At 42.5% G+C, this 26,984-nt stretch overlaps 1 protein-coding gene across 1 annotated transcript; it reads left to right on the top strand.

Annotated features, from left to right (window-relative positions):
- The first annotated feature begins 6,141 nt into the window (after positions 1 to 6,141).
- Positions 6,142 to 25,090, top strand: LOC129830964 (Na(+)/H(+) exchanger beta). The gene is made up of 13 exons (XM_055893854.1): positions 6,142 to 6,825; positions 10,805 to 11,038; positions 11,803 to 12,029; positions 14,373 to 14,623; positions 14,799 to 15,016; positions 15,203 to 15,402; positions 16,350 to 16,439; positions 18,256 to 18,326; positions 18,527 to 18,694; positions 19,427 to 19,523; positions 21,101 to 21,226; positions 21,380 to 21,455; positions 22,749 to 25,090. The coding sequence occupies exons 1-13, from the start codon at positions 6,570 to 6,572 to the stop codon at positions 23,003 to 23,005; spliced, it is 2,271 nt and encodes a 756-aa protein (XP_055749829.1). The 5' UTR covers positions 6,142 to 6,569; the 3' UTR covers positions 23,006 to 25,090.
- The last annotated feature ends 1,894 nt before the right edge of the window (positions 25,091 to 26,984 follow it).

Genomic DNA, 26,984 nt, shown 5'->3' with positions numbered 1-26,984 from the left:
GGACGATACAGAAAACAAAATGCACGGCGAACTGGGAGCTGTGAACTGGGTATGTAGTCTACTGTGTGGAATACTAAAGGCTTGATGCATGGCAAGATATAATAGTTGTGATGACTTGTTGAGTAGTTATAGATATCACTGAAAACCCCTTTAGTAATAGGGGCTTTTGTTTGCATGGTGGTATTGTGAAAGTGGGGTGTAATTTGACTTGATCACCCAATGAGGCACTACTCTTAATATATATTCTTCCTTTTTCTTCAAGGAAGCAGATGTTCTTCTTTTTTTTTTCTTTTTTTTTTTTTCTTTTATCCCATTTTCTCCCCAATTTTCATGGTATCCAATCGCTAGTAATTACTACCTTGTCTCATCGCTACAACTCCCGTACGGGCTCGGGAGAGACGAAGGTCGAAAGCCATGCGTCCTCCGAAGCACAACCCAACCAGCCGTACTGCTTCTTAACACAGCGCGCCTCCAACCCGGAAGCCAGCCGCACCAATGTGTCGGAGGAAACACCGTGTACCTGGCCCCCCTTGGTTGGCGTGCACTGCGCCCGGCCCGGCCCGCCACAGGAGTCGCTGGAGCGCGATGAGACAAGGATATCCCTACCGGCCAAACCCTCCCTACCCCGGACGACGCTATGCCAATTGTGCGTCGCCCCACGGACCTCCCGGTCGAGGCCGGCTGCGACAGAGCCTGGGCGCGAACCCAGAGACTCTGGTGGCGCATTTAGCACTGCGATGCAGTGCCCTAGACCACTGCGCCACCCGGGAGGCCCAGATGTTCTTCTAAGGGACACCCTAGAGGCAGCAAGGTGGTGCGAACGCCAAACATTTAAAGGCACTGTTTCCCTCCCTAGTGTAGTTGGGATGGACGGGGAAGACCAAATTACAACCCTTAAAGAACTACGGTTGTATGATGGCCTGGATGAAGAGGAAAATATTCTCCTCAAGGAACCATTCATGTTACAGAGAGATTATGAGATGTTCTATGTGGCAGTTGACAACAGGAAAAGTCTTTGCCTCTTTTGAGGAGCAGGAGTGAAGCCATTTTTGAGGAGTGGTCCAACCTGGTTTTTGTCTGCTGTGTTGTTTAGTGAAGATGATGTAGAAGTCACCCGAGTCGCTGATCTCTTTACTGGAGCTGGTATAACTTAATGTACAGAGCACATTCAGCTTGTCAGTATGTCTATATGGTATATTCTGCCTCCATTCTCATCAGGAAAGTAAATTGCATTATAAATCAGGACAGGTAGTAACTGTATATATATGCTCAATTAAATAATATAATTAAAAGTTATAACATTTATCAACACAATTTTAGCAGTACATGACATACATAAGTCTGTTCACTGCAACAATATCAGTCTCAAATATAGCATAACACAAAAAGTGTTAACACATCTGCTGGTACCCCTTTATACACTGCTCAAAAAAATAAAGGGAACACTTAAACAACACAATGTAACTCCAAGTCAATCACACTTCTGTGAAATCAAACTGTCCACTTAGGAAGCAACACTGATTGACAATACATTTCACATGCTGTTGTGCAAATGGAATAGACAAAAGGTGGAAATTATAGGCAATTAGCAAGACACCCCCCAAAACAGGAGTGATTCTGCAGGTGGTGACCACAGACCACTTCTCAGTTCCTATGCTTCCTGGCTGATGTTTTGGTCACTTTTGAATGCTGGCGGTGCTCTCACTCTAGTGGTAGCATGAGACGGAGTCTACAACCCACACAAGTGGCTCAGGTAGTGCAGTTCATCCAGGATGGCACATCAATGCGAACTGTGGCAAAAAGGTTTGCTGTGTCTGTCAGCGTAGTGTCCAGAGCATGCAGACGCTACCAGGAGACAGGCCAGTACATCAGGAGACGTGGAGGAGGCCGTAGGAGGGCAACAACCCAGCAGCAGGACCGCTACCTCCGCCTTTGTGCAAGGAGGTGCACTGCCAGCGCCCTGCAAAATGACCTCCAGCAGGCCACAAATGTGCATGTGTCTGCTCAAACGGTCATAAATAGACTCCATGAGGGTGGTATGAGGGCCCGACGTCCACAGGTGGGGGTTGTGCTTACAGCCCAACACCGTGCAGGACGTTTGGCATTTGCCAGAGAACACCAAGATTGGCAAATTCGCCACTGGCGCCCTGTGCTCTTCACAGATGAAAGCAGGTTCACACTGAGTACATGAGCACATGTGACAGACATGACAGAGTCTGGAGACGCCGTGGAGAACGTTCTGCTGCCTGCAACATCCTCCAGCATGACCGGTTTGGCGATGGGTCAGTCATGGTGTGGGGTGGCATTTCTTTGTGGGGCCGCACAGCCCTCCATGGGCTCGCCAGAGGTAGCCTGACTGCCATTAGGTACCGAGATGAGATCCTCAGACCCCTTGTGAGACCATATGCTGACACATGCACATTTGTGGCCTGCTGGAGGTCATTGGAGTTACATTGTGTTATTTAAGTGTTCCCTTTATTTTTTTGAGCAGTGTATAATATTTCTTATGATTTTCAAAAATGAAATATGTTTGTATTCAACATGTGCCTTGTGCAAACGTGTGTTTGTATTCAGTGTGTGGGACAAAAAAAGTGGGCGGGATCAAACGTGGGCTGAGTCAAACGTTGACTCCGCCCACATTGAGCCCGGGCCCGAATTGTACACTGCAGTCAGGGGTATTTGGTCGTGTGTGCATTTACAGTTGATTTGAACACTTGTTATGATAATTTTTCACTTGCTTTATTCAAGTGTCAAATGTCATTTTTTGTACACGTGATTTTTTTCGCCTGTCCAGTGTGCATTTACAGGGGATTAGAACGCTTGTTACGGTAACTTCTACAAGTGTTCATTACACCTGTCCAGTGTGCATTTATAGGTGATAACCCAGAGACGCTCTAACCCAGAGACTCAGTTACCGGGAGGGCCGACCTCTGGGGACAGGGGCTGACACCTTGAAGGGGCGGCGACCCCACCACCGCTCGCCAAGGCCACTAGGGGGGCGCAACTACAGCGAGCCAGCTCCCTTCCCCATTGATATGGAGGAGAAGGCCAGAGAGGGCTGAGGCTGACCCAGGGAGGGGGGCCCGACCCCCTGAAAAGGGTTGCCTAACCCCGCCCATGGCCACCAGGGGGCGCCAATATATCCACCCAGCTCCCTTCACCAGGAAGGTTGCCTGACCCCTGCCAGCGGCCTCCAGGGAGCGTCTCTACATCCAGCCATCTCCCTGCCCCAGGGATATCGGGGGTGAGGGCCAGAGAGAGCTGAGGCCAACCCAGGGAGGGGGGCCGACCCACACCCAGGGCCACCAGGGGCGCCAGTACATCCACCTAGCTATCTGCACTAGGGAGATCGGGAGAGGGGGCCATCACCGGGGGTTAGATATTAAACTATTGTTTCTTTGACATGGTCTGCAACTGGGTCTTACCTTCATACCTGATACATGTAGCTATTTGATTTAGAATTTTAAGACTGCTTAAGTTATCAAAAAATATATAAAAAGTTATTGGATGAAACATAACATTTGGCATTAACTGCTATTAGCCAATAGAAATGCATTGAATAACAGATTCACTACGTGGAACAACAGATAGTCCCCCCAAAAATTTTAAGGAAGTTGGTTCTGAAGTGTCTGTCCTATATCTGAGAGATATAAGAAAGATCAGGCTACTTTTATAATTAATTTTTTTACATGTATTTATTCCCTTATTTTAGGCACAAAACTATTTCCATATATACTTCCAATCATTCTTTAAACTAGAACCCGGGACCTTCAGATGAGTCTTGTGAGGCTTGTGGGCATCCTAGGGCAAAACGGAGAACATCAGGTTTGTGAGAGTCTCAGCTTTCCACAGAGGGGTCATATTAGTGTGTAGCACAAACTGTTCAGACGCTACAGACAGAAATTGGCAGAAGAGGCTGTACCAGCTTCAGACAAGTCTGTGAACGTCCTACAGTGGGCATAATAGTTTGTTGGCCAAACCGTTCGGATGCTATAGACATTTTCGTGAGAAGACCGAATTTCAGGATTCCTCATGGTCTGACAAACACCGCTCTAGCTCTGCCAGGGCGAGATCGACGGATGTGGTGGATTGAGATGCAGCCCATGCAAAAAACACATACAGTTGAAGTCGGAAGTTTACATACACTTAGGTTGGAGTCATTAAAACTCGTCAACTACTCCACAAATTTCTTGTTAACTATAGTTTTGGCAAGTCAGTTATGACTTGACACAAGTCATTTTTCCAACAATTGTTTACAGACAGATTATTTCACTTATAATTCACTGTATCACAATTCCAGTGGGTCAGTAGTTTACATACACTCAGTTGACTGTGCCATTAAACAGCTTGGGAAATTCCAGAAAATTATGTCATGGCTTTAGAAGATTCTGATAGGCTAATTGACATCATTTGAGTCAATTGGAGGTGTACCTGTGGATTTTTTTTCAAGGCCTCCCTTCAAAGTCAGTGCCTCTTTGCTTGACATCATGGGAAAATCAAACGAAATCAGCCAAGACCTCATAAATTTTTTTGTAGACCTCCACAAGTCTGGTTCATCCTTGGGAGCAATTTCCAAATGCCTGAAGGTACCACGTTCATCTGTACAAACAATAGTACGTAAGCATAAACACCATGAAACCACGCAGCTGTCATACTGCTCAGGAAGGAGATGTGTTCTGTGTCCTAAAGATGAACCTATTTTAGTGTGAAAAGTGCAAATCAATCCCAGAACAGCAAAGGACCTTGTGAAGATGCTGGAGGAAACCGGTAAAAAATTATCAATATCCACAGTAAAATGAGTCCTATATCGACATAACCTGAAAGGCCGCTCAGCAAGGAAGAAGCCACTGCTCCAAAACCGCCATAAAAAAAGCCAGACTACGGTTTGCAACTGCACATGGGGACAAAGATTGTACTTTTTGGAGAAATGTCCTCTGGTCTGATGAAACAAAAATAGAACTGTTTGTCCATAATGAACATTGTTATGTTTGGAGGAAAAACGGGGAGGCTTGCAAGCTGAAGAACACCATCCCAACCGTGAAGCACGTGTGGCATCATCATGTTGTGGGGGTGCTTTGCTGCAGGAGGGACTGGTGCACTTCACAAAATAGATGGCATCATGAGGAAATACAATTTTGTGGATATATTGAAGCAACATCTCAAGACATCAGTCAGGAAGTTAAAGCTTGGTCGCAAATGGGTCTTCCAAATGGACAATGACCCCAAGCATACTTCCAAAGTTGTGGAAAAATGGCTTAAGGACAACAAAGTCAAGGTATTGGAGTGGCCATCACAAAGCCCTGACCTAAATCCTGTAGAAAATTTGTGGGCAGAACTGAAAAAGTGCGTGCGAGCAAGGAGGCCTACAAACCTGACTCAGTTACACAAGCTCTGTCAGGAGGAATGGGCCAAAATTCACCCAACTTATTGTGAGAAGCTTGTGGAAGGCTACCCAAAACATTTGACCCAAGTCAAGCAATTTAAAGGCAATGCTACCAAATACTAATTGAGTGTATGTAAACTTCTGACACACTGGGAATGTGATGAAAGAAATAAAAGCTGAAATATATAATTCTCTACTATTATTCTTACATTTCACATTCTTAAAATAAAGTGGTGATCCTAACTGACCTAAGACAGGGACTTTTTACTCGGATTAAATGTCAGGAATTGTGAAAAACTGAGTTTAAATATATTTGGCTAAGGTGTATGTAAACTTCCGACTTCAACTGTATCTCTAGCCGAAACAGACGGATTTTGATAGGATTTTTTTCTTATGTTAATTAGATTTCTGTGCCATTGTAGGCCAAGGGTCTCTGTCAAATAAATTATGAATATTTAAATATTTTATTTGGATGGACAAGGTGTGGTAGGGCAGGCCAGGCCCCCTAAGGCCCGTCCATAACGCCGGACTTGCATTGCCATGGTTATGAAGTGTACTGCACAAATGGAATGTAAATCACAGAAAATAGATGTTCTGGTGGAAGCTCCAGAGAAGTACTTGGGGTTACAAGATTTTACTGCAGAAGAGTAGCAATTTTTCTATCTTTTTTTATCACAAATTGTAATGGACTCACACTCCACTCCAGTTGGTGGCGGTAATGCACATTTTTGGTTGCCAACCACAGAAGTACAAAAGAACTGAATTGGGCTGGTTGTATGAACCATTGAGGTGTGATTGCAGCCAATGTAACCCAAATAGAGGACATAAGGCACAAACGGGAGTTGATATTCCGCCTGATACATAACAGCTGCGCCTTTCACATTAGTGAACACTTCAACGCTTGACTACACTGCGCAAACATTTAAAGAGGAATACAATCATCATCAACGCCGGCGTTAACTCTCATTCATCAGGGAGCTTTTTACTGGTGTTTCTTTACATTTACCCGTGATATTATATGCATGATGTCCGTACATTCACTGTGTAAAAGTGCAAGCTCCAGCTGCAGTAACATAGCACCAGCATCACTTCCCGTTACATCTTCATTTCTGCCTGCATCTCCGACGCATTGATGGAGGATGACGATTTGAAGTAGCTAGCGGGATAAATCATTAACATATTTGAAATGCCGGCATTCTCGTGTGCCTTTCCTGGCTGTCGCAGGGATCTCCTGGTAATAGTTTTAGTTGTGTTCGTGGGCATTGGATTACCAATTGAAGCCTCTGCCCCTGCATATCAATCGCATGGGACTGAAGGCTCATATTTAACTAATGTAACAAATACTAAAAAGGCATTTCCTGTACTTGCCGTAAATTACAAACACGTACGACAGCCTTTTGAGATCGCGCTATGGATCCTCCTCGCGTTATTGATGAAACTTGGTGAGTATCTGCCTTTGCTTTTGTCACGATGTTAACGTGATACATTGGGAATGCCCCCTGCTGCATTAATTGATATGGATTAATATGCCACAGTATAAACCCCTCAACGTCAAATTGCGTCATGCATCATGACACTGCAGCTGTCTGCTCAGGGGGTATCATAACTTGATTGAACGCTTCAGACCCGTTCAGACAGGGACATTATTGCAATACTCTACAACTCGTCAATTCAGACAGGAATGTAATGTTATAAACATACTACAGTTCCTGCCAAGAAGTCTGGACACGGGAGTTAGTAGACTTGCCCACCCTGTTCCTAATCGCTAAATTGGTGGCAGAAGTGGGATGATACCATAAACGTACTATGGGCAGAACGTTCTCTGGTTCTTTATGGCACAGGATTGGGCTTGGAAGCCATACTATTACCAATAAGTAAAAGTTGCTGCAGCCATACCCATTGTTCCAGTCCTACTTTTGATCATGAGACACTGTATCTTACCATGGACTTTATAAGCAATTGTCCCTCTCACCAGTCACCACTAGAAATAGATGCAGAAGTTCCATAAAATTAGTGTAATGGAAGACTTGAGGATTAAACACTGCACGACTTGGCAAACATTTGAGTTGGAAATTCTGAGAGTAATGAGAGCAGTTGTTATCATGACCTGACAGAGTTAGAGGGATGTAGGGGGTCGCTAGGGGTGTAGCAAGTTCTGCATGTATTTCCTGTGACTGTACTTTCACTTTTAAAATACGCTATTGTTTATCTCAGAAAAAGACACACACACTACACAAATATTTCATATTGTATTTCGTATACACATAACCCTGTGTCCCAAATGGCACCATATTCTCTATATAGGGAATAGGGTGCCATTTGGAACAGACCCTATTAAGGGATCTTCCATGTACATGTTGTCAATTCGGAGTCAGCTTGCCGAGATAGTGATTGGCCGTGGGGCTTTCCCCTCCTTGTCTATCATTGGCCCAGCCCAATAAGTGAAGCTGATTTGGACTTATCTGCTGCAGCAGCAGCTCTCTTCTCAAGGCCAGCCTGCTCTTCTGTACTCTGTGATAACAGAAAGAGGAAAGGATCTGGTGGGGGCTGATGCATACAGTGGCACATACAGCAGTATACCAATTTCAAACAGTGTCCTAGTCCTGAAATATTTATACGGTAGTCATTGAGACTGACTGTCTCCCAATAGCCTTATGCTTCAGTTATTGTTATAATGAATGGTGTGTCTCTTGGTGGATACATACTGTTGATGCGTTTCAAGTTTTAATCTCACGCGCAGAAGTACAGTGAAATGCCTTTCTTGCAAAAACTTATTGTGAGTTATGTAGGGTTTTTGTTCTTCACGCCCTTGGCCCATCCCAGATGTAGTAAATTATAACATTCCAGAACTCAGACATACATTAGGCGGAGACCCTTGAGGTACTGGAGTGGTACTAGGGTTCTCCTGTTTGTATCCACTTGCCCTAAGAAATGTGTATTTGGGTTTAAGTTATCTGCAGTTGCAGCACCAGCATGGTTGACCTATGACTAGCAACTTGTGCAGTAGCATCCTGTGTGTTGCCTGAAATAGCGGTCTAAAAAAAGGCCTTTTTAATTTTTTATGAGAGCTTAGAATGTCAGACAATGATGCACAACTAACTGATTAGAGCATTTCATCCATCCAATAATTAAGTGGTTATATGTTTACAAGGGCACAACTTTAGTTTTAGAAGTGGGGGGGACGTAAATTTATTATTTTTATATAATTTTATCCAGTCAGGTAAACACTCCAAACAGCCTACCCATCCGCTAGGGGATGCACTTTGTGTGTGTGGGGGGGGGGTGTTTAAGTTGCACCCCTGTATGTGTATACTGTAAACTTAAAATAACTACAGTGGGGCAAAAAAGTATTAGTCAGCCACCAATTGAGTTCTCCCACTTAAAAAGATGAGAGGCCTGTAATTTTCATCATAGGTACACTTCAACTATGACAGACAAAATGAGAAAAAAAATCCAGAAAATCACATTGTAGGATTTTTTATGAATTTAAAATAAGTATTTGGTCACCTACAAACAAGCAAGATTTCTGGCTCTCACAGACATGTAACTTGTTCTTTAAGAGGCTCCTCTGTCCTCCACTCGTTACCTGTATTAATGGCACCTGTTTGAACTTGTTATCAGTATAAAAGACACCTGTCCACAACCTCAAACAGTCACACTCCAAACTCCACTATGGCCAAGACCAAAGAGCTGTCAAAGGACACCAGAAACAAAGTTGTAGACCTGCACCAGGCTGGGAAGACTGAATCTGCAATAGGTAAGCAGCTTGGTTTGAAGAAATCAACTGTGGGAGCAATTATTAGGAAATGGAAGACATACAAGACCACTGATAATCTCCCTCAATCTGGGGCTCCACGCAAGATCTCACCCCATGGGGTCAACATGATCACAAGAACGGTGAGCAAAAATCCCAGAACCACACGGGGGGACCTAGTGAATGACCTGCAGAGAGCTGGGACCAAAGTAACAAAGCCTACCATCAGTAACACACTACGCCGCCAGGGACTCAAATCCTGCAGTGCCAGACGTGTCCCCCTGTTAAAGCCAGTACATGTCCAGGCCCGTCTGAAGTTTGCTAGAGAGCATTTGGATGACCCAGAAGAAGATTGGGAGAATGTCATATGATCAGATGAAACCAAAATAGAACTTTTTTGGTAAAAACTCAACTCGTTGTGTTTGGAGGACAAAGAATGCTGAGTTGCATCCAAGAACACCATACCTACTGTGAAGCATGGGGGTGGAAACATCATGCTTTGGGGCTGTTTTTCTGGACAACTGATCCCTGTAAAGGAAAGAATGAATGGGGCCATGTATCGTGAGATTTTGAGTGAAAACCTCCTTCCATCAGACATTTACATTTAAGTCATTGGAAAGTTTACATTTAACAGACATTTACATTTAACAAATTGGAAAGTTCATACATATTCATCCTGGTCCCCCCATGGGAATTGAACCCTGGTCCCCTCGTGGGAATTGAACCCACAACCCTGCCTTTGCAAGCGCCATGCTCTACCAACTGAGCCACACATTGAAGATGAAATGTGGCTGGGTCTTTCAGCATGACAATTATCCCAAACACACCGCCCGGGCAATGGAGTGGCTTCGTAAGAAGCATTTCAAGGTCCTGGAGTGGCCTAGCCAGTCTCCAGATCTCAACCCCATAGAAAATCTTTGGAGGGAGTTGAAAGTCCGTGTTGCCCAGCAACAGCCCCAAAACATCACTGCTCTAGAGGAGATCTGCATGGAGGAATGGGCCAAAATACCAGCAACAGTGTGTGAAAACCTTGTGAAGACTTATAGAAAACGTTTGACCTCTGTCATTGCCAACAAAGGGTATATAACAAAGTATTGAGAAACTTTTGTTATTGACCAAATACTTATTTTCCACCATAATTTGCAAATAAATTCATTAAAAATCCTACAATGATATTTTCTGGATTTTTTTTTCTCATTTCATCTGTCATAGTTGAAGTGTACCTATGATGAAAATTACAGGTCTCTCTCTTATTTTTAAGTGGGAGAACTTGTACAATTGGTGGCTGACTAAATACTTTTTGCCCCACTATATATCCACTTCTACAGGCACAGTTTGTTTTATACAATGTATTGCACATCTGAAGACAATTGCAACAGAGGCTATATCAACATAGGGAGGAAATTGCACATATTCTTGCCTGGATACAGCAATGTCATAGTAATAAACCCACTGCCTTCTGACCTAGACCCGTATTCTTAAAGAAAAAACTAAAAGATCTAGGATCAGCTTTGCCTTTTAGATCATAATGAATAGGATTACATAAACAGGGGGGACCTGATCCTAGATAAGCACTCCTACTCTGAAACTTTATGAATACGGTCCCTGGTGTACGGCAGACAGATATGTCTCTATAATAACATTAACTACCTCGTCTCCCCATTTAGGTTTCCATCTGATCCCGCGTCTGTCTGGCGTGGTCCCAGAGAGCTGCCTGCTGATCGTGGTGGGGCTGCTAGTGGGGGGGCTCATCAAGGTGATCGGAGAAGAGCCCCCAGTACTGGACTCCCAGCTCTTCTTCCTGTGCCTCCTCCCTCCCATTATCCTTGATGCTGGCTACTTTCTGCCGATCCGGCCCTTCACAGAGAATGTGGGCACCATCTTGGTGTTTGCGGTGATAGGTAACTAAGCATTGACTGCTAAGCACTTTATCCCTCCTGTGCAATTTGTATACAGATGTATTTGCTACTTTCATATTTATATCATATAGTTAAACTGCCACAAACACATTTCCACATTTGCCTAGTCCCAGATCTGTTTGTGCTATAATTTCAAACTCCTTGTTATGCCATGGTTAGTGAACTACTACTACTACTACCTTGTGAAAATTGTAATTTGTATAAAATAATTTAGCCTTTGCTGGTATTGATACCATGTAATGTCGCCTTAGTGAAATAAACCATTGTCCGTGTCCGAAATCTAGCTAGCCTACTACTTACTTAAACTGCATACTGTGTATACTAATCGTACTACATACTGTTTAGAACGTATTGTTTAAAAACGAATGCAGTCAGCATTAAATATCAACATACTAAGCTCCTCCTACTGAGAATGCCTCATCTAATGCGCAATTGCGTTGATTCCCGCCATTTGTTAATTTTGGTACGGCGTGTCCCCTCAAACACACGTGGGTCTCGAAATACCATTCTCTTCCTCAATGTGCAGCGAACTCTACTAGATGTCATAAGGTGAATGCACCAATTTGTTAAATGACTTAAATGTAATGTAAATGAAAAGCCTAAATGAGCTGGCATTTAAAGTATACTAAATGTTCAAAATTTCACATACTATAAAAGTATGTTTTTCCTTCATACCCAAAATGCCTACTATTTAGATGCAAGTACAGGTATTAGGACATGGCCATTCTCTTTCTATCTCTTTCTAGGTACCCTGTGGAACACCTTCTTTATGGGCGGCTTGCTGTACGCCTTGTGTCAGATCGAGAGTGTCGGTTTGGGCGGAATTGACCTGCTGGCCTGCCTGCTCTTCGGCTCCATCGTGTCGGCCGTGGACCCTGTGGCCGTGCTGGCTGTGTTTGAGGAGATCCATATCAACGAGTTGGTTCACATCCTGGTGTTTGGGGAGTCCCTTCTCAATGATGCTGTCACAGTGGTGAGTGTTAAGGGATTTCCAACCGAGGTGCATGAATTGAGTAGCAAACTGTGCTTCCAAGAGGAAATTCAGCAACTATTTATGGGCAGCGGATCGATAAAACCAGCGTGCTTCGGCCCTTCGCCTTCATCAGGGTCATTTGTCACAGTGGGGACAAATCAAATTAGAGGCCAAATTTTATTTGGGTTGATACTGTTAGTTCACTCAGTTGCTGCATTTCTCTTTCTGTGTACAATGTTGGCTTGTTTCCATCAACTCATATTTAACATGACGGGAGCTGTTTTGTTACTTTATTCCAATGCCAGCTGTGTAAATGTAGTGTTCATTTCCAGACCCGTGTCTAACGCCACCAGCCACCCCGCTTAACAGGCAGCCAGTGTTCTCACAGCTGAGGAGAATGAGCATAATCAATTTTCTATTAACCATGATGGAGCACTTTCCTCTCTGCTAGTGGCTAACTGTAAGGTACACTATATATACAAAAGTATATGGACACCCCTTCAAATTTTGGGATTCGGCTATTTCAGCCACACCCGTTGTTGACAGGTGTATAAAATCAAGCACACCGCCATGCAATCTCCATAGACAAACATTGGCAGTAGAATGATCTTACTGGTGAGCTCAGTCACTTTCAACGTGGCACCGTCATAGGATGCTACCTTTCCAACAAGTCAGTTTGTCAAATTTCTGCCCTGCTAGAGCTGCCCCGATCAATTGTAAGTGCTGTTATTGTGAAGTGAAAACTTCTAGGAGCAACAACGGCTCAGCTGCAAAATGGTAGACCACACAAGCTCACAGAACGGGACTGGCGAGTGCTGAAGCGCGTAGCGCATACAAATTATCTGTCCTCGGTTGCAAGACTCATTACGAGTTCCAAACTGCCTCTAGAAACAATGTCAGCACAAGAACTGTTCGTCGAGAGCTTCATGAAATGGGTTTCCATGGCCGAGCAGCTGCACACAAGCCTAAGATCACCATGTGCAATGCCTAGCATCGGCTAGAGGGGTGTAAAGCTCGACGCCATTCGATTCTGGAGCAGTGGAAACACGTTCTCTGGAGTGATAAATCACACTTCACCATCTGGCAGTCCGACGAACAAATCTGGGTTTGGTGGATGCCAGGAGAACGCTATCTGCCCAAATGCATAGTACTAACTGTAAAGTGCTTCCAACTTTGTGTCAACAGTTTGGGGAAGGCCCTTTCCTGTTTCAGCATGACAATGCCCCATGCACAAAGCGAGGTCCATACAGAAAATGGTTTGTTGAGATTGTTGTGGAAGAACTGGCCTGCACAGAGCCCTGACCTCAACCCCATTGAACATCTTTGGGATGAATTAGAACACCAACTGCGAGCCAGGCCTAATCGCCCAACATCAGTGCCCGACCTCACTAATGCTCTTGTAGCTGAATGGAAGCAAGTCCTCGCAGAAATGTTCCAACTTCTAGTGGAAAGCCTTCCCAGAAGAGTGGAGGCTGTTATTGCAGCAAAGGGGGGACCAACTCCATATTAATGCCCATGGTTTTGGAATGAGATGTTCGACGATCTATACTTTTGGTCATATAGTGTAGATGGCATTTGACTGTGGCTCACTCACTGGCTCACTGTATGCGTAAACATCTATTAATAGCCATTTAGGTGCTTTTGGCAGGTATAGATATTACTCAGCCAAATGGCTCTGGCTATGCCAACCCGGACCACTGATTCAGCTATCACCCAAACAGAGGATGTTGGTTTAATGGAGCAGTAAAGCAATGGGAGGGTATTTACTGCCTGGCGGTGATAATGGCCTCAGTGTTCCAAAAGACTGAAGAGCTGAGAGGGGCTGATGCCAGCTAGTGTGCATCCCAAATGGCACCCTATTCCCTATATAGTGCAACCACTACTGGTCAAAAGTAGTTCACTATATACTACAAATAGGGCACCATTTGGGACTCGACCCTAGTATCTGGAGCTTGTCTGATGGATACCATTTAGATAGTCCACATGTTGTTTACATACCATGTATAATCATGTTACCATTCAACCAATAGGTAAAGTGAAGCAAATGGATAATGTGTCTCAGCATATAACACGGGTGTAGGGATATACTGGTGTAGTGGTTAGAGGACCCTTGGCTTGAAATCAAGTCTGATCAAGGATAACGTGACGCAGAATCAAATCGACAACTATAACTAAATCTAGTTGATTGAATATTGCTATTTCCTGGACATATAGGCGGTGTCCCAAATGGCACCCTATCCAGTGTCCCAAATGGCACGCTATCCCCTATGTAGGGTCCCATTTGGGACTCGCACACAGATCTCTGCGAATTTCCACTGACCCCTCCTTCGTCCCTCCATGCAGGTTCTGTACAACCTGTTTGAGGAGTTCTCCAAAGTGGGGACGGTCACCGTATTGGATGTGTTCCTAGGCGTGGTGTGTTTCTTCGTGGTGTCCCTAGGAGGGGTCCTGGTGGGGGCCATCTACGGCTTCTTGGCAGCCTTCACCTCTCGTTTCACCTCTCACACCCGCGTCATCGAACCCCTTTTCGTCTTCCTTTACAGCTACATGGCCTACCTCTCCTCCGAGATGTTCCATCTCTCTGGTATCATGGCGTAAGTAGCTATTTGACAGAGAACAGATGTGTATTGATAAGGAGATGGGACACCATTCGGTTGGCTTCAGTATGTTACATGGAGCATTATGGTTAGTGTAGTACATCATGCTACAAGTTGAACTGACAAATGAACATGAAGTTACAATGAAATTTGTCTTGTACTACCTTCGTAGTTTGATAGTATGTGGGGTTGTGATGCGGCCCTATGTGGAGGCCAACATATCCCACAAGTCCTACACCACCATCAAGTACTTCCTGAAGATGTGGAGCAGCGTGAGTGAGACGCTCATCTTCATTTTCCTGGGCGTGTCCACGGTGGCAGGGCCGCATGCCTGGAACTGGACCTTCGTGATCACCACCGTCATCCTCTGTCTGGTGTCACGAGTACTGGGTCAGTATTATGCTAAATGCTAATTCTTTAAAGATTTCCATAAAAGTTACATTAAAACAGATGCAATAAAAATGTGGAATAAAATGTTCAAAATGTAAATACATTAACGATAAAGTATAACTTTTTCATCTGTTTCATTTATACTTGGGGAAAAATGTATTTATTTTATCTGTCTGTGTATTACAGGTGTGATTGGCCTTACATTCATCATAAACAAATTCCGTATTGTCAAGTTGACCAAAAAGGACCAGTTCATTGTGGCCTACGGTGGCCTGCGAGGGGCCATAGCTTTCTCCCTGGGATACCTGCTGTCAAATAGACACCAAATGAGGAACTTGTTTCTGACAGCAATCATCACTGTCATTTTCTTTACTGTGTTTGTGCAGGTGAGGCAGACAATCTGAATGATGCTCTAAAGCAGTGCTTCCCAACACCGCCAGTAACCCCAACAGTACACTTTTTTTTGTGAAAGTCACCCAGTAAAATACTAATTGAGTGAAAGTCTAAAAGTATTCGGGTCTAAATGTACTTAAGTATGAAAGGTAAATGTAATTTCTAAAATATACTTAAGTATCAAAGGTATAAGTGTAAATAATATACAATTCCTTATATTAAGCAAAACAGACGGCACAATTTTCACCCATTTTTATTTATTTATGGATAGCCAGGGGCATACTCCAAAGCATTTGTGTTTCGTGAGTCTGCCAGATCAGAGGCAGCAAGTATGACCAGGGATGTTCGCCTGATAAGCGTATGAATAGGGCAATATTCCTGTCCTGCTAAGCATTTCAAAATGTAACAAGTACTTTTGGGTGTCAGGGAAAATGTAAGGAGTAAAAAGTACATTATTTTCTTTAGGAATGTAATGAAGTAAAAGTTTTCAAAAATAGAAATTGTGAAGTACAGATATCCCCAAAAATGACTTAAATAGTAATTTTCTTTAAGTACTTTACACCACTGCTGTTGGAGGTACTTGAGTTGGGAAACACTGCCCTAAAGCGTAGGTGTCAAACTCATTCCATGTGGAGTCGAGTGTCTGGAGGTTTTTGATCATCCATTGTTCTTTATTGAGCAATTAAGGTTACTGATTAGTTAGGAACTTCCCACACCTGGTTGTCTGGGTGTTGAAATTCAAGGAAATAACAAAAATCAACAGATGTTTGCCCCTCCATGGAATGAGTTTTGACACCCCTGCTCTAAAGTTCAAACATTCCTTGACTCTGCTCCAAAATGTTACTGTAAATCTCTGAAAAAGTGAAACGGAACACTTTGACCTGCTTGTATAGACAAGGTTCACTTTACAACTAACTACTGCTTTTCTGGACCTTTTCAGGGTATGACAATCAGGCCCTTGGTTGAGCTACTTGCTGTGAAGAAGAAGAAGGAGAGCAAACCTTCCATCAACGAGGAGATTCACACAGAGGTAATCTCGGAAACCCAGAACCAAAATGTTGCGTAACAGCATGACCTATTTATGTTACGTACAGTTGAAGTCGGAAGTTTACATACACTTTAGCCAAATACATTTAAACTCAGTTTTTTTTAAATCCTGACATTTAATTCTTGTAAAAATTCCCTGTCTTAGGTCAGTTAGGATCACCACTTTTATTTTAGAATGTGAAATGTCAGAATAACAGTAGAGAGAATAATTTATTTCAGCTTTTATTTCTTTCATCACATTCCCAGTGGGTCAGAAGTTTACATACACTCAATTCATTTTTGGTAGCATTGCCTTTAAATTGTTTAACTTGGATCAAATGTTTTGGGTAGCCTTCCACAAGCTTCCCACAATAAGTTGGGTGAATTTTGGGCCATTCCTCCTGACAGAGCTGGTGTAACTGAGTCAGGTTTGTAGGCCTCCTTGCTCGCACACGCTTTTTCAGTTCTGCCCACAAATTTTCTACAGGGTTGAGGTCAGGACTTTGTGATGGCCACTCCAATACCTTGACTTTGTTGTCCTTAATCCATTTTTCCACAACTTTGGAAGTATGCTTGGGGTCATTGTCCATTTGGAAGACCCATTTGCGACCAAGCTTTAACTTCCTAACTGATGTCTTGAGATGTTGCTTCAATATATCCACATAATTTTCCTGCCTCGTGATGCCATCTATTTTGTGAAGTGCACCAGTCCCTCCTGCAGCAAAGCACCCCCACAACATGATGCTGCCACACGTGCTTCACGGTTGGGATGGAGTTCTTTGGCTTGCAAGCCTCCCCCTTTGTCCTCCAAACATAACGATGTTCATTATGGCCAAACAGTTCTATTTTTGTTTCATCAGACCAGAGGACATTTCTCCAAAAAGTACGATCTTTGTCCGCATGTGCAGTTGCAAACTGTAGTCTGGCTTTTTTATGGCGGTTTTGGAGCAGTGGCTTCTTCCTTGCTGAGCAGCCTTTCAGCTTATGTTGATATAGGACTCGTTTCACTGTGGATATAGATACTTTTGTACTGGTTTCGTCCTGCATTTTCACAAGGTCCTTTGCTGTTGTTCTGGGATTATTTGCACTTTTCACACCAAAGTACGTTCATCTCTAGGAGACAGAACGCGACTCCTTCCTGTGAGGTATAACAGCTGCGTGGTCCCATGGTGTTTATACTTGCGTACTATTGTTTGTACAGATGAACGTGGTACCTTCAGGCGTTTGGAAATTGCTCCCAAGGATGAACCAGATTTGTGGAGGTCTACAATTTTTTTGAGGTCTTGGCTGATTTAAAAAAAAAAAGATTTTCCCACGATGTCAAGCAAAGAGGCACTGACTTTGAAGGTAGGCCTTGAAATACATCCACAGGTACACCTTCAATTGACTCAGGCTAATTAACATAATTTATCAGAAGCTTCTAAAGCCATGACATCATTTTCTGGAATTTTTCAAGCTGTTTGAAGTCAGTCAACTTAGTGTATGTAAACTTCTGACCCACTGGAATTGTGATACAGTGTGATACAGTCTTAACAATTTTTGGAAAAATTACTTGTCATACACAAAGAGATGTCCTAACCGACTTCCGAAAACTGTAGTTTGTTAACAAGAAATTTGTGGCGTGGTTGAAAAACGAGTTTTAATGACTCCAACCTAAGTGGATGTAAACTTCCGACTTCAACTGTACGTCTGTCCACAAGATATTACACACGGGTGACAAGCAGTATTATTATACTGTAGTATGGGTCCTTACATAGTACACTAAAGTTACTGCATGGTTAATCAGAGACTTTGTAAACACTCTTCATTTTCTCTCTTAGTTCCTGAACCATCTCCTCACAGGCGTTGAGGGTGTCTGTGGCCATTATGGGCATTATCACTGGAAGGAGAAGTATGGATCCCATGCCATTGTGAAATAAACATATTAAAAGGATTGATATCGTTTTGTAGCTGGAATAAAGCAGCCATTTTATTCTTCAAACATCATGAACTCTTCCTCTTTATCTCCATATTTCTATCTCTCTCTCTCTCTCTCCATCCATCTCCTATTCTTTCTGTTTTTCCCTCTTTCCATTCCTCTACTCATATCAGGCTTAACCGCTTCAACAAGACCTACGTGAAGAGGTGGCTTATAGCGGGCGAGAACTTTAAGGAGCCTGAGTTGATCGCCTTCTACCGCAAGATGGAGCTGAAGCAGGCTATTATGATGGTGGAGAGTGGGCAGCTGCCCTCAGCTCTGCCCTCCACCATCTCCATGCAGTAAGTATTGCCTCCTATTTCTGTTTAAGATATACTTATTTTTTTCCCCTGGAGTGCAACCTGTCCTTAGTACTTATCATCCGTGCAGTAAGAGTTTACAATTGGCTCATTCATCCCCCTCCTCTCCCCTGTAACTACTCCCCAGGTCGTTGCTGCAAATGAGAACGTGTTCTCAGTCAACTTACCTGGTAAAATAACGGTAAAATAAAATAAATAAATAAAAAGATTAAGGGCCCATTACTGTCCACATCCAGTCCTCTCCACCAGAGGACACTGTTGGCTTAAACTTAAATCATAGTCCACAGACGCTAGGACACGATAGTCCGGCGTCCCATTGTGACATAGCTACGCAGCTCCCAGACCATCATCTGCAGTGGATACACAGCCTGAATGCGCACCTCCCCACAATTCCCAACCAACGTGTCTCTGGTACACATCCTATATTCATTTGTGTTGACAGTTGAAGAAATAGCTTGAGCTGCACTGAGAATTTGAAAAGTATTGAAGCCAACAGTCCAATGTTCTAGAGCACTGCTGTGTGTACATGTACACATGTGGTACTCTGTTAGACCCTTAACCTAGTCCCAGATCTGTCAAGCGGTGTGACAATGACCAGGAGTTGGCAAGACCGTACAAACCGACCTGGAACTAGGCTATACTAACAAGTGGCCTGTCTGTTCCTGACTGGTGTGATGGCAATTTTGGTTATATCTTTAATCTGTGTCTCCCAAGGAACATCCAGCCCAGAGCGATTCCACGGGTCTCTAAGAAACGGGAGGAAGAGATCAGAAGGATCCTGAGGTCCAACCTGCAGAACAACAAGCAAAAAGTAAGTTACAATTTTTTATTTCACCTTTATTTAACCAGGTAGGCAAATTGAGAACACATTCTCATTTACAATTGCGACCTGGCCAAGATAAAGCAAAGCAGTTCGACACATACAACAACACATAGTTACACATGGAGTAAAACAAACATATAGTCAATAATACAGTGAAAAATAAGTCTATATACAATATGAGCAAGTGAGGTGAGAAGGGAGGTGAAGGCAAACAAAATATATATATATATATATAAAAATATAAAAAGGCCATGGTGGCGAAGTAAATACAATATGGCAAGTAAAAAATAACACTGGAATGGTTGGTTTGCAGTGGAAGAAGGTGCAAAGTAGAGATAGAAATAATGGGGTGCAAAGGAGCAAAATAAATACAGTAGGTAAAGAGGTAGTTGTTTGGGCTAAATTATAGATGGGCTATGTACAGGTGCAGTAATCTATGAGCTGCTCTGACAGCTGGTGCTTAAAGCTAGTGAGGGAGATAAGTGTTTCCAGTTTCAGAGATTTTTGTAGTTCGTTCCAGTCATTGGCAGCAGAGAACTGGAAGGAGAGGCGGCCAAAGGAAGAATTGGTTTTGGGGGTGACCAGAGAGATATACCTGCTGGAGCGCGTGCTACGGGTGGGCGTTGCTATGGTGACCAGCGAGCTGAGATAAGGGGGGACTTTACCTAGCAGGGTCTTGTAGATGACCTGGAGCCAGTGGGTTTGGCGACGAGTGTGAAGCGAGGGCCAGCCAACGAGAGCGTACAGGTCGCAGTGGTGGGTAGTATATGGGGCTTTGGTGACAAAACGGATGGCACTGTGATAGACTGCATCCAATTTATTGAGTAGGGTTTTGGAGGCTATTTTGTAAATGACATCACCGAAGTCGAGGATTGGTAGGATGGTCAGTTTTACAAGGGTATGTTTGGCAGCATGAGTGAAGGATGCTTTGTTGCGGAATAGGAAGCCGATTCTAGATTTAACTTTGGATTGGAGATGCTTGATGTGAGTCTGGAAGGAGAGTTTACAGTCTAACCAGACACCTAGGTATTTGTAGTTGTCCACATATTCTAAGTCAGAGCCGTCCAGAGTAGTGATGCTGGACAGCCGGGCAGGTGCAGGCAGCGATCGGTTGAAGACCATGCATTTAGTTTTACTTGTATTTAAGAGCAATTGGAGGCCACGGAAGGAGAGTTGTATGGCATTGAAACTCGCCTGGAGGGTTGTTAACACAGTGTCAAGAGAAGGGCCAGAAGTATACAGAATAGTGTCATCTGCGTAGAGGTGGATCAGAGACTCACCAGCAGCAAGAGCGACATCATTGATGTATACAGAGAAGAGAGTCGGTCCAAGAATTTGGTTGAAATTGAATGTCTGAAGGGAAATTAGATTTGCCACCTGAGGAAGACAGAAAAACAGAATATGCACACAGGCATACCCGCCATGCCTCTTACACTGAGTTAAAAATGTTTTGTGTAAAGTATGATGTCTCTATGTGCAGACAGAGCTCTGTTACAGTTTCTCTTAGATATTATCCCCGGGCACCAAGCAACACCATTTTCACATCCAGTTCCTTGTTTCTCCAGATGCGCAGCAGATCCTACAGCAGACACACTCTGTTTGACGCCGATGAGGAAGACAACGTGAGCGAGGTGCGCCTACGGAAGACGAAGATGGAGATGGAGAGGAGGGTCAGTGTGATGGAGAGGAGGGTAAGTGTGATGGAGAGGGAGGGTCAGTGTTTGGAAAAGACCCCAGTCCAGTGTTCTTTCTTGACCACGGCTATGTCTCCAACCTTGCAGAGATTTTGCCTCATTGCAATAATGAAGCATATTTGTGACGTTGTAACAATATTGTTTCTGCAGATGAGCCACTACCTCACTGTTCCAGCTAACCGGGAGTCACCTAGGCCTGGGGTCAGGCGAGTCAGGTTTGAATCAGGTCTGTCAGTCTAACACACCTGGGTCGTATTCATCAGGGTACACCGCAGCACAATATTGTAGAATGAAAACAAGCATTTCTTATTGGACTGAGTTCAGATAGTTTCGGACCATTTTCTTCTGTTTTGTGCCTTGTTGCTTCTGTCCGTCACTGAAACGGTTATAATTCCTAAAAAATGTGCCCCTGTATATATCCATATTATGTTGTCATATTCAATATGAATATAAATATGCAGTAAAAAGAGTTCAGATTTGTCACGTAAGTGTTGATAACAGACCTGGGATAACTAGTTGTAACTATGCTGTGTGGAAAGTAACTCTTTTTTTTAGGGAAACAAATAGTTACTTCAAATATACAGATCCCCAAAAATGACTACTTTTTTAAATGTACTTTAATACAGATCTGAGAAAGCAACTACTTTTTTGAAACTATAGAGCACACACAATCTCACAAGATGGCAATTTTGGGATATTTGTTTCCTTTGACACTGAATAGCCATATTTTGTTACTGTTAGCATTCTCAGTAACACTTAACATAAAACTGTTCTTGTGTATTAAAACTGTAATTACTTTTGTAGCAACATGTATTACCATGTTACATAATACTTTGGCAATTGCATTTTATTTGCATAGCAATGAGCTGAGTTAACTACTGTACACAAGGAATAGTGTTTTACTTATTCCACTTATGTAATAACTCCATTATTGTGCAATTTCCAAAGTTCTATGTATCAACAATGTTGCTATTGTAATAATCAAAGTTACTACACATGTATAAGAAGTTGATGTCAAGTGTTACTCTACCTTATGTCTCACTCATTATGAACATATATTTGTTCGTCATTTTGGAGCTGAAAAATTGGTCTACTGTAATGTTGAGATGATTCGATGTCCCTCGTATTTAACTTTAGGTTATAGGCAATATTAAGATTCATATTTAAGAGCCCTCCAAACCATGTTTTATTGATCATATATTTAGACTATTTCAACTAACTGTTGTAGTTTTTTGGTTCTTAATCAAATATTTGGAAGCCACCTAATAAAGATTTTTAAATAATGTGCGTATATTCAAATACCTTTTTATTATTTGGTTTTCTGAGATGTATTCAAAATAATTTCAAATGTTATTTGTTTTTCTGAAACCTGTATTTGAATATCAAAGAAACTTGTTGCCTTTTAGTTAAAACTATATTTGACTACCTTGAGTATTTGAAAAGTAGGTATTTTAAAATAAACTACAAAATACAACTATTTTCTGCCCAGCTCTGGTTGATAATACTTTCTTTCTTAAAGACAACCAGGTTTTCAGTGCTGACAGTGTCCCTACTGTCCACTTTGAGCAGCCTTCCCCTCCCAGCACACCTGACGCTGTCAGCCTAGAGGAGGAGGTACCCAAGAGGCCTAGCCTGAAAGCAGACATCGAAGGACCCAGGGGTAATGCGTCAGACAACCACCAGGGCGAGCTGGACTACCAGAGACTAGCACGCTGTCTAAGCGACCCCGGTCCCAATAAAGACAAGGAGGAGGACGATCCCTTCATGTCTTGTTAAAGAACATCTTTTAAACTATAGCGCTTCAAATGAGAAGAATAATAGGATTCCACTATTTCAGAAGCTCCTTAATTATCCTCTGGCACTTAATTGTATGAGATGGAGATTTGTCTATGGCAACATCTCAAAGTATCTCATTTATTGAAGGACATTTCTAATTTATCTATGTGCCGTTATTGTTGTATTTCTCATGTTTGGGTCCTTGTTCTTTGGTATTTTTTATGTAAGATAATGTGAATAATTTGCCAAAGGTTCACATACCAATTGTTCTTGAACCATTTTTCAATATCATGTGTCAAGATTTGTTTGGTTTTCAGAGATTTTTAAAATGTTTTTTGTTATGTAAAATCACAGCTTCCTTTTAGAGAGAGGAATGTAGGTGTTTGTCAGCACTTCTGTCTTAATGTTTTTCACATGATAGTGCTTTTCATTCACTTTGTTTGCATGAATAATAAATATGTTTTCTCAGGGACTGCATCACAGGGTAGCTGGCCAACTACCCTTAGCAGCCAGAAAACACACTCCTGGTAACTATATAAATACAAATGCAATTTCCAGTATGTCTTTTGACTGGATAAAAGCCTTTTCATTGGAAGCAAGTAGCAAAATAGATTCCATATCACACAAAGTAATCACACTCATGCCTTGTCTCCACTGTATTTGGGTCTGAAGCTGTCGAAATCAATTTAGACTTGTAAGTGATTGTTTAAAAAAAGGAAGTTGCCAAGTTGAATAATTTTTATAAAGACAATGCAGGCCTATTTGAAATGGTTGAATTGTTAGCAGTTTGTACTGAGAGGTAAAACAAGCTTTACAGATAATATGCATCAGAAATTAAGATGACTTCATGACTGAGTTTAACAATAAAGTGCTTATAAAATAAAAATATTTTGTTGGACATTTTAATAGTGAGATTTGTGGTAAAATAATTCAGATTTACTGCCATCAGGAGTCAGTATGTAGCCGAAGCCTGAAATTGATGAGAGAGGAGGGGGTGAGAGAGAAAGGGCCAGTTGCCAGGACCACAAATACAAATTCCATCTAGACACCGTTGCCCTAGAGCACACAAAAAAACTATACCTTGGCCTAAACATCAGCGTCAGAAGTAACTTCCACAAAGCTGCGAACATGTGCCATCAAAAAGAACATACAATTTAACATATCAATTAGGATCTGGCTAAAAATACTTGGATCAGTTATAGAACTCATTGCCCTTCATGATTCGGCAGTCTGGGGTCTCACCAACCAAGAATTCACAAAATGGGACAAACACCAAATTGAGACTAAAATATCCTGTGTGTACAATGTAAAACACCAAATAAATGCATGCAGAGCAGGTCGAAACCCGCAAATTATTAAATTCCATAAAAGAGCTGTTAAATTCTACAACCACCTAAAAGGAAGCGATTCCCAAACCTTCCATAACAAAGCCATCACCTACAGAGATGAACCTGGAGAAGAGCCCCCTAAGCAAGCTGGTCCACCCCACAGAGCCCCAGGACAGCAACACAATTAGACCCAACCAAATGAGAAAACAAAAAGATAATTACTTGACACATTGGAAATAATTTATCAAAAAACAGAGCAAACTAGAATGCTATTTGGCCCTAAACAGAGAGTACACAGTGGCAGAATACCTGACCACTGTGACTGACCCAAAATTAAGGAAAGCTTTGCCTATGTACAGATTCAGTGAGCATACTAGACACATTTCCCCCATAAAAAGATTACACATACCCACAAAGAATTTGAAAACAAACCCAATTTTGATAAACTCCCATATCTATTGGGTGAAATACCACAGTGTCCCATCACAGCAGCAAGATATTTGACCTGTTGCCACAAGAAAGGGGCAACCAGTGAAGAACAAACACCATTGTAAATACAACCTATGTTTATTGATTTTCCCTTTTGTACTTTAACTATTTGCACATATGACATTTGAAATGTCTTTATTCTTTTGGATCTTTTGTGAGTGTAATGTTTAATTGTTTATTGTTCATTTCACTTTTGTTTATTATCTACTTCACTTGCTTTGGCAATGTTAACATATGTTTCCCATGCCAATAAAGACCTTAAATTGAAGTGAAATTAAGAGTGTGTTAGTGAGAGAAAGACGGTGAGTAAGTAACATTTTATTGGAGGGCCCCACCCTCCCACCTTGCTAGCAAAACATTTGTGCAGCCCTCTTGACAGCAGAGAGAAGTTTAAGAGTTCATTTCCTGTAGTTCTACATATTTTTCCAAAGGCATTAGAGAAAATGTTGTAGTTTTAAAGCAAGTTTGCTGCAATTCTACACTTTTTGCCATGGGGCAGAGAAGATTTTGCAATTGTATTACTATACTGAACAAAAATATAAATGCACCATGCAAAATTCATTGATTTCACTGAGTTACAGTTCATATGAGGAAATCAGTCAATTGAAATAAATTCATTAGGCCCTAATCTATTGATTTCCCATGATTGGGAATACAGATATGCATCTGTTGGTCACAGATACCTTAAAAAATGGGTCTCACAATGGGACCTCAGGATCTCGTCACGGTATTTTTGTGCATTCAAATTGCCATTGCTAAAATTCAATTGTGTTCGTTGTCCGTAGCTTATGCCTGCCATTAACATATCCCCACTGTCACCATGGGGGCACTCTGTTCACAAAGTTGACGTCAGTAAAATGCTCACCCACATGACGCCATACATGTGGTCTGCGGTTGTGAGGCCGGTTGGACGTACTGCCAAATTCTCCAAAACTATGTTGGAGGCGGCTTATGGTAGAGAAATGAACATGACATTTTCTGGCAACAGCTCTGGTGGACATTCCTGCAGTCAGCATGCCAATTGCATGCTTCCTCAAAACTTGAAACATATGTGGCGTTGTGTGACAAAACTGCACATTTTAGAGTGACCTTTTATTGTCCCCAGCACAAGCTGCACCTGTGTAATGATCATGCTGTTTAATCAGGTCCTTGATATGCCACACCTGTCAGCTGGATGGATTATCTTGGCAAAGGAGAAATGCTCACTAAAAGAAATATAAACAAATTTGTGCACAAAATGTGAGAGAAATAAGCTTTTTGTGCGTATGGAACATTTCTAGGATCTTTTATTTTAACTCATGAAACATGGGACCAACACTTCACATGTTGTGTTTATATTGTTGTTCACTGTAACTTCATGCAATTCTACTCGTTTTGCCATGGGGTGGAGAGAAAGACTCATAGCTGTCATCGCTGCTAAAGGTGCTTCTACAAAGTATTGACTCAGGGGTGTGAATACTTATGTAAATTAGATATTTCTGTATTTCATTTTCAATACATTTGCAAAAATGTCTAAAAACACGTTTTCACTTTGTCATTATGGGGTATTGTGTGTAGATGGGTGAAAAAAATCTAGATATTTGATTTCAGGCTGTAACAACAAAATGTGGAATAAGTCAAGGGGTATGAATACTTTCTGAAGGCACTGTATGCCCCCAATACAATTATGCAGTCTAATACAACTACAGTGGGATTTGAACTGTTTTTATACTGTTTCTCAAATTAATTGTGTGTATTTTTAAGTTATATAACATTCCATTGTTGTTTAGCATTCTCTAGTCCAAATATAGAGCCCAGCTGGGCTCCCCGCTTGTGCCATCAAATCCCTGCAACTTATCCAGAACGCTGCAGCCACCCTGGTCTTCAACCTTCCCAAGTTCTCCCATGGCAGCCCGCTCCCCTGCACACTCCACTGGCTTCCAGTCAAAGCTTGCTTCCACTACAAGACCTTGGTGCTTACCTATGGAGCAGCAAGAGGAACTGCCGCTCCCTACCTCCCTGCTCAAAACCCTACACCCCAACCCAAACACTCTGTTCTGCCCCCTCTGGTTTCTTGGCCTTCCCACCCCTTCTGAAGTGCAGCTCCAGCTCAGCCCAGTCCAACCTCTTCTCTGTTCTGGCACCCCAATGATGGAACCAGTTTCGTCCTGAAGCTAGAACAG

This window comes from Salvelinus fontinalis, chromosome 32 (genome assembly GCF_029448725.1).
Source record: "Salvelinus fontinalis isolate EN_2023a chromosome 32, ASM2944872v1, whole genome shotgun sequence".
Lineage (NCBI taxonomy): Eukaryota > Metazoa > Chordata > Actinopteri > Salmoniformes > Salmonidae > Salvelinus > Salvelinus fontinalis.
Note: the sequence above shows the minus strand (reverse complement) of the source record. Positions and strands in the feature narration are given on the sequence as shown.

Bases quoted from the DNA above. Each gene is read 5' to 3' on its own strand.
- LOC129830964 (XM_055893854.1), top strand. From the start codon at position 6,570: ATGCCGGCATTCTCGTGTGCCTTTCCTGGCTGTCGCAGGGATCTCCTG. The intron at 12,030-14,372 runs GTGAGTGTTAAG...CCCTCCATGCAG, and splicing joins TCAATGATGCTGTCACAGTG to GTTCTGTACAACCTGTTTGA. The intron at 18,695-19,426 runs GTAAGTATTGCC...GTGTCTCCCAAG, and splicing joins CCCTCCACCATCTCCATGCA to GAACATCCAGCCCAGAGCGA.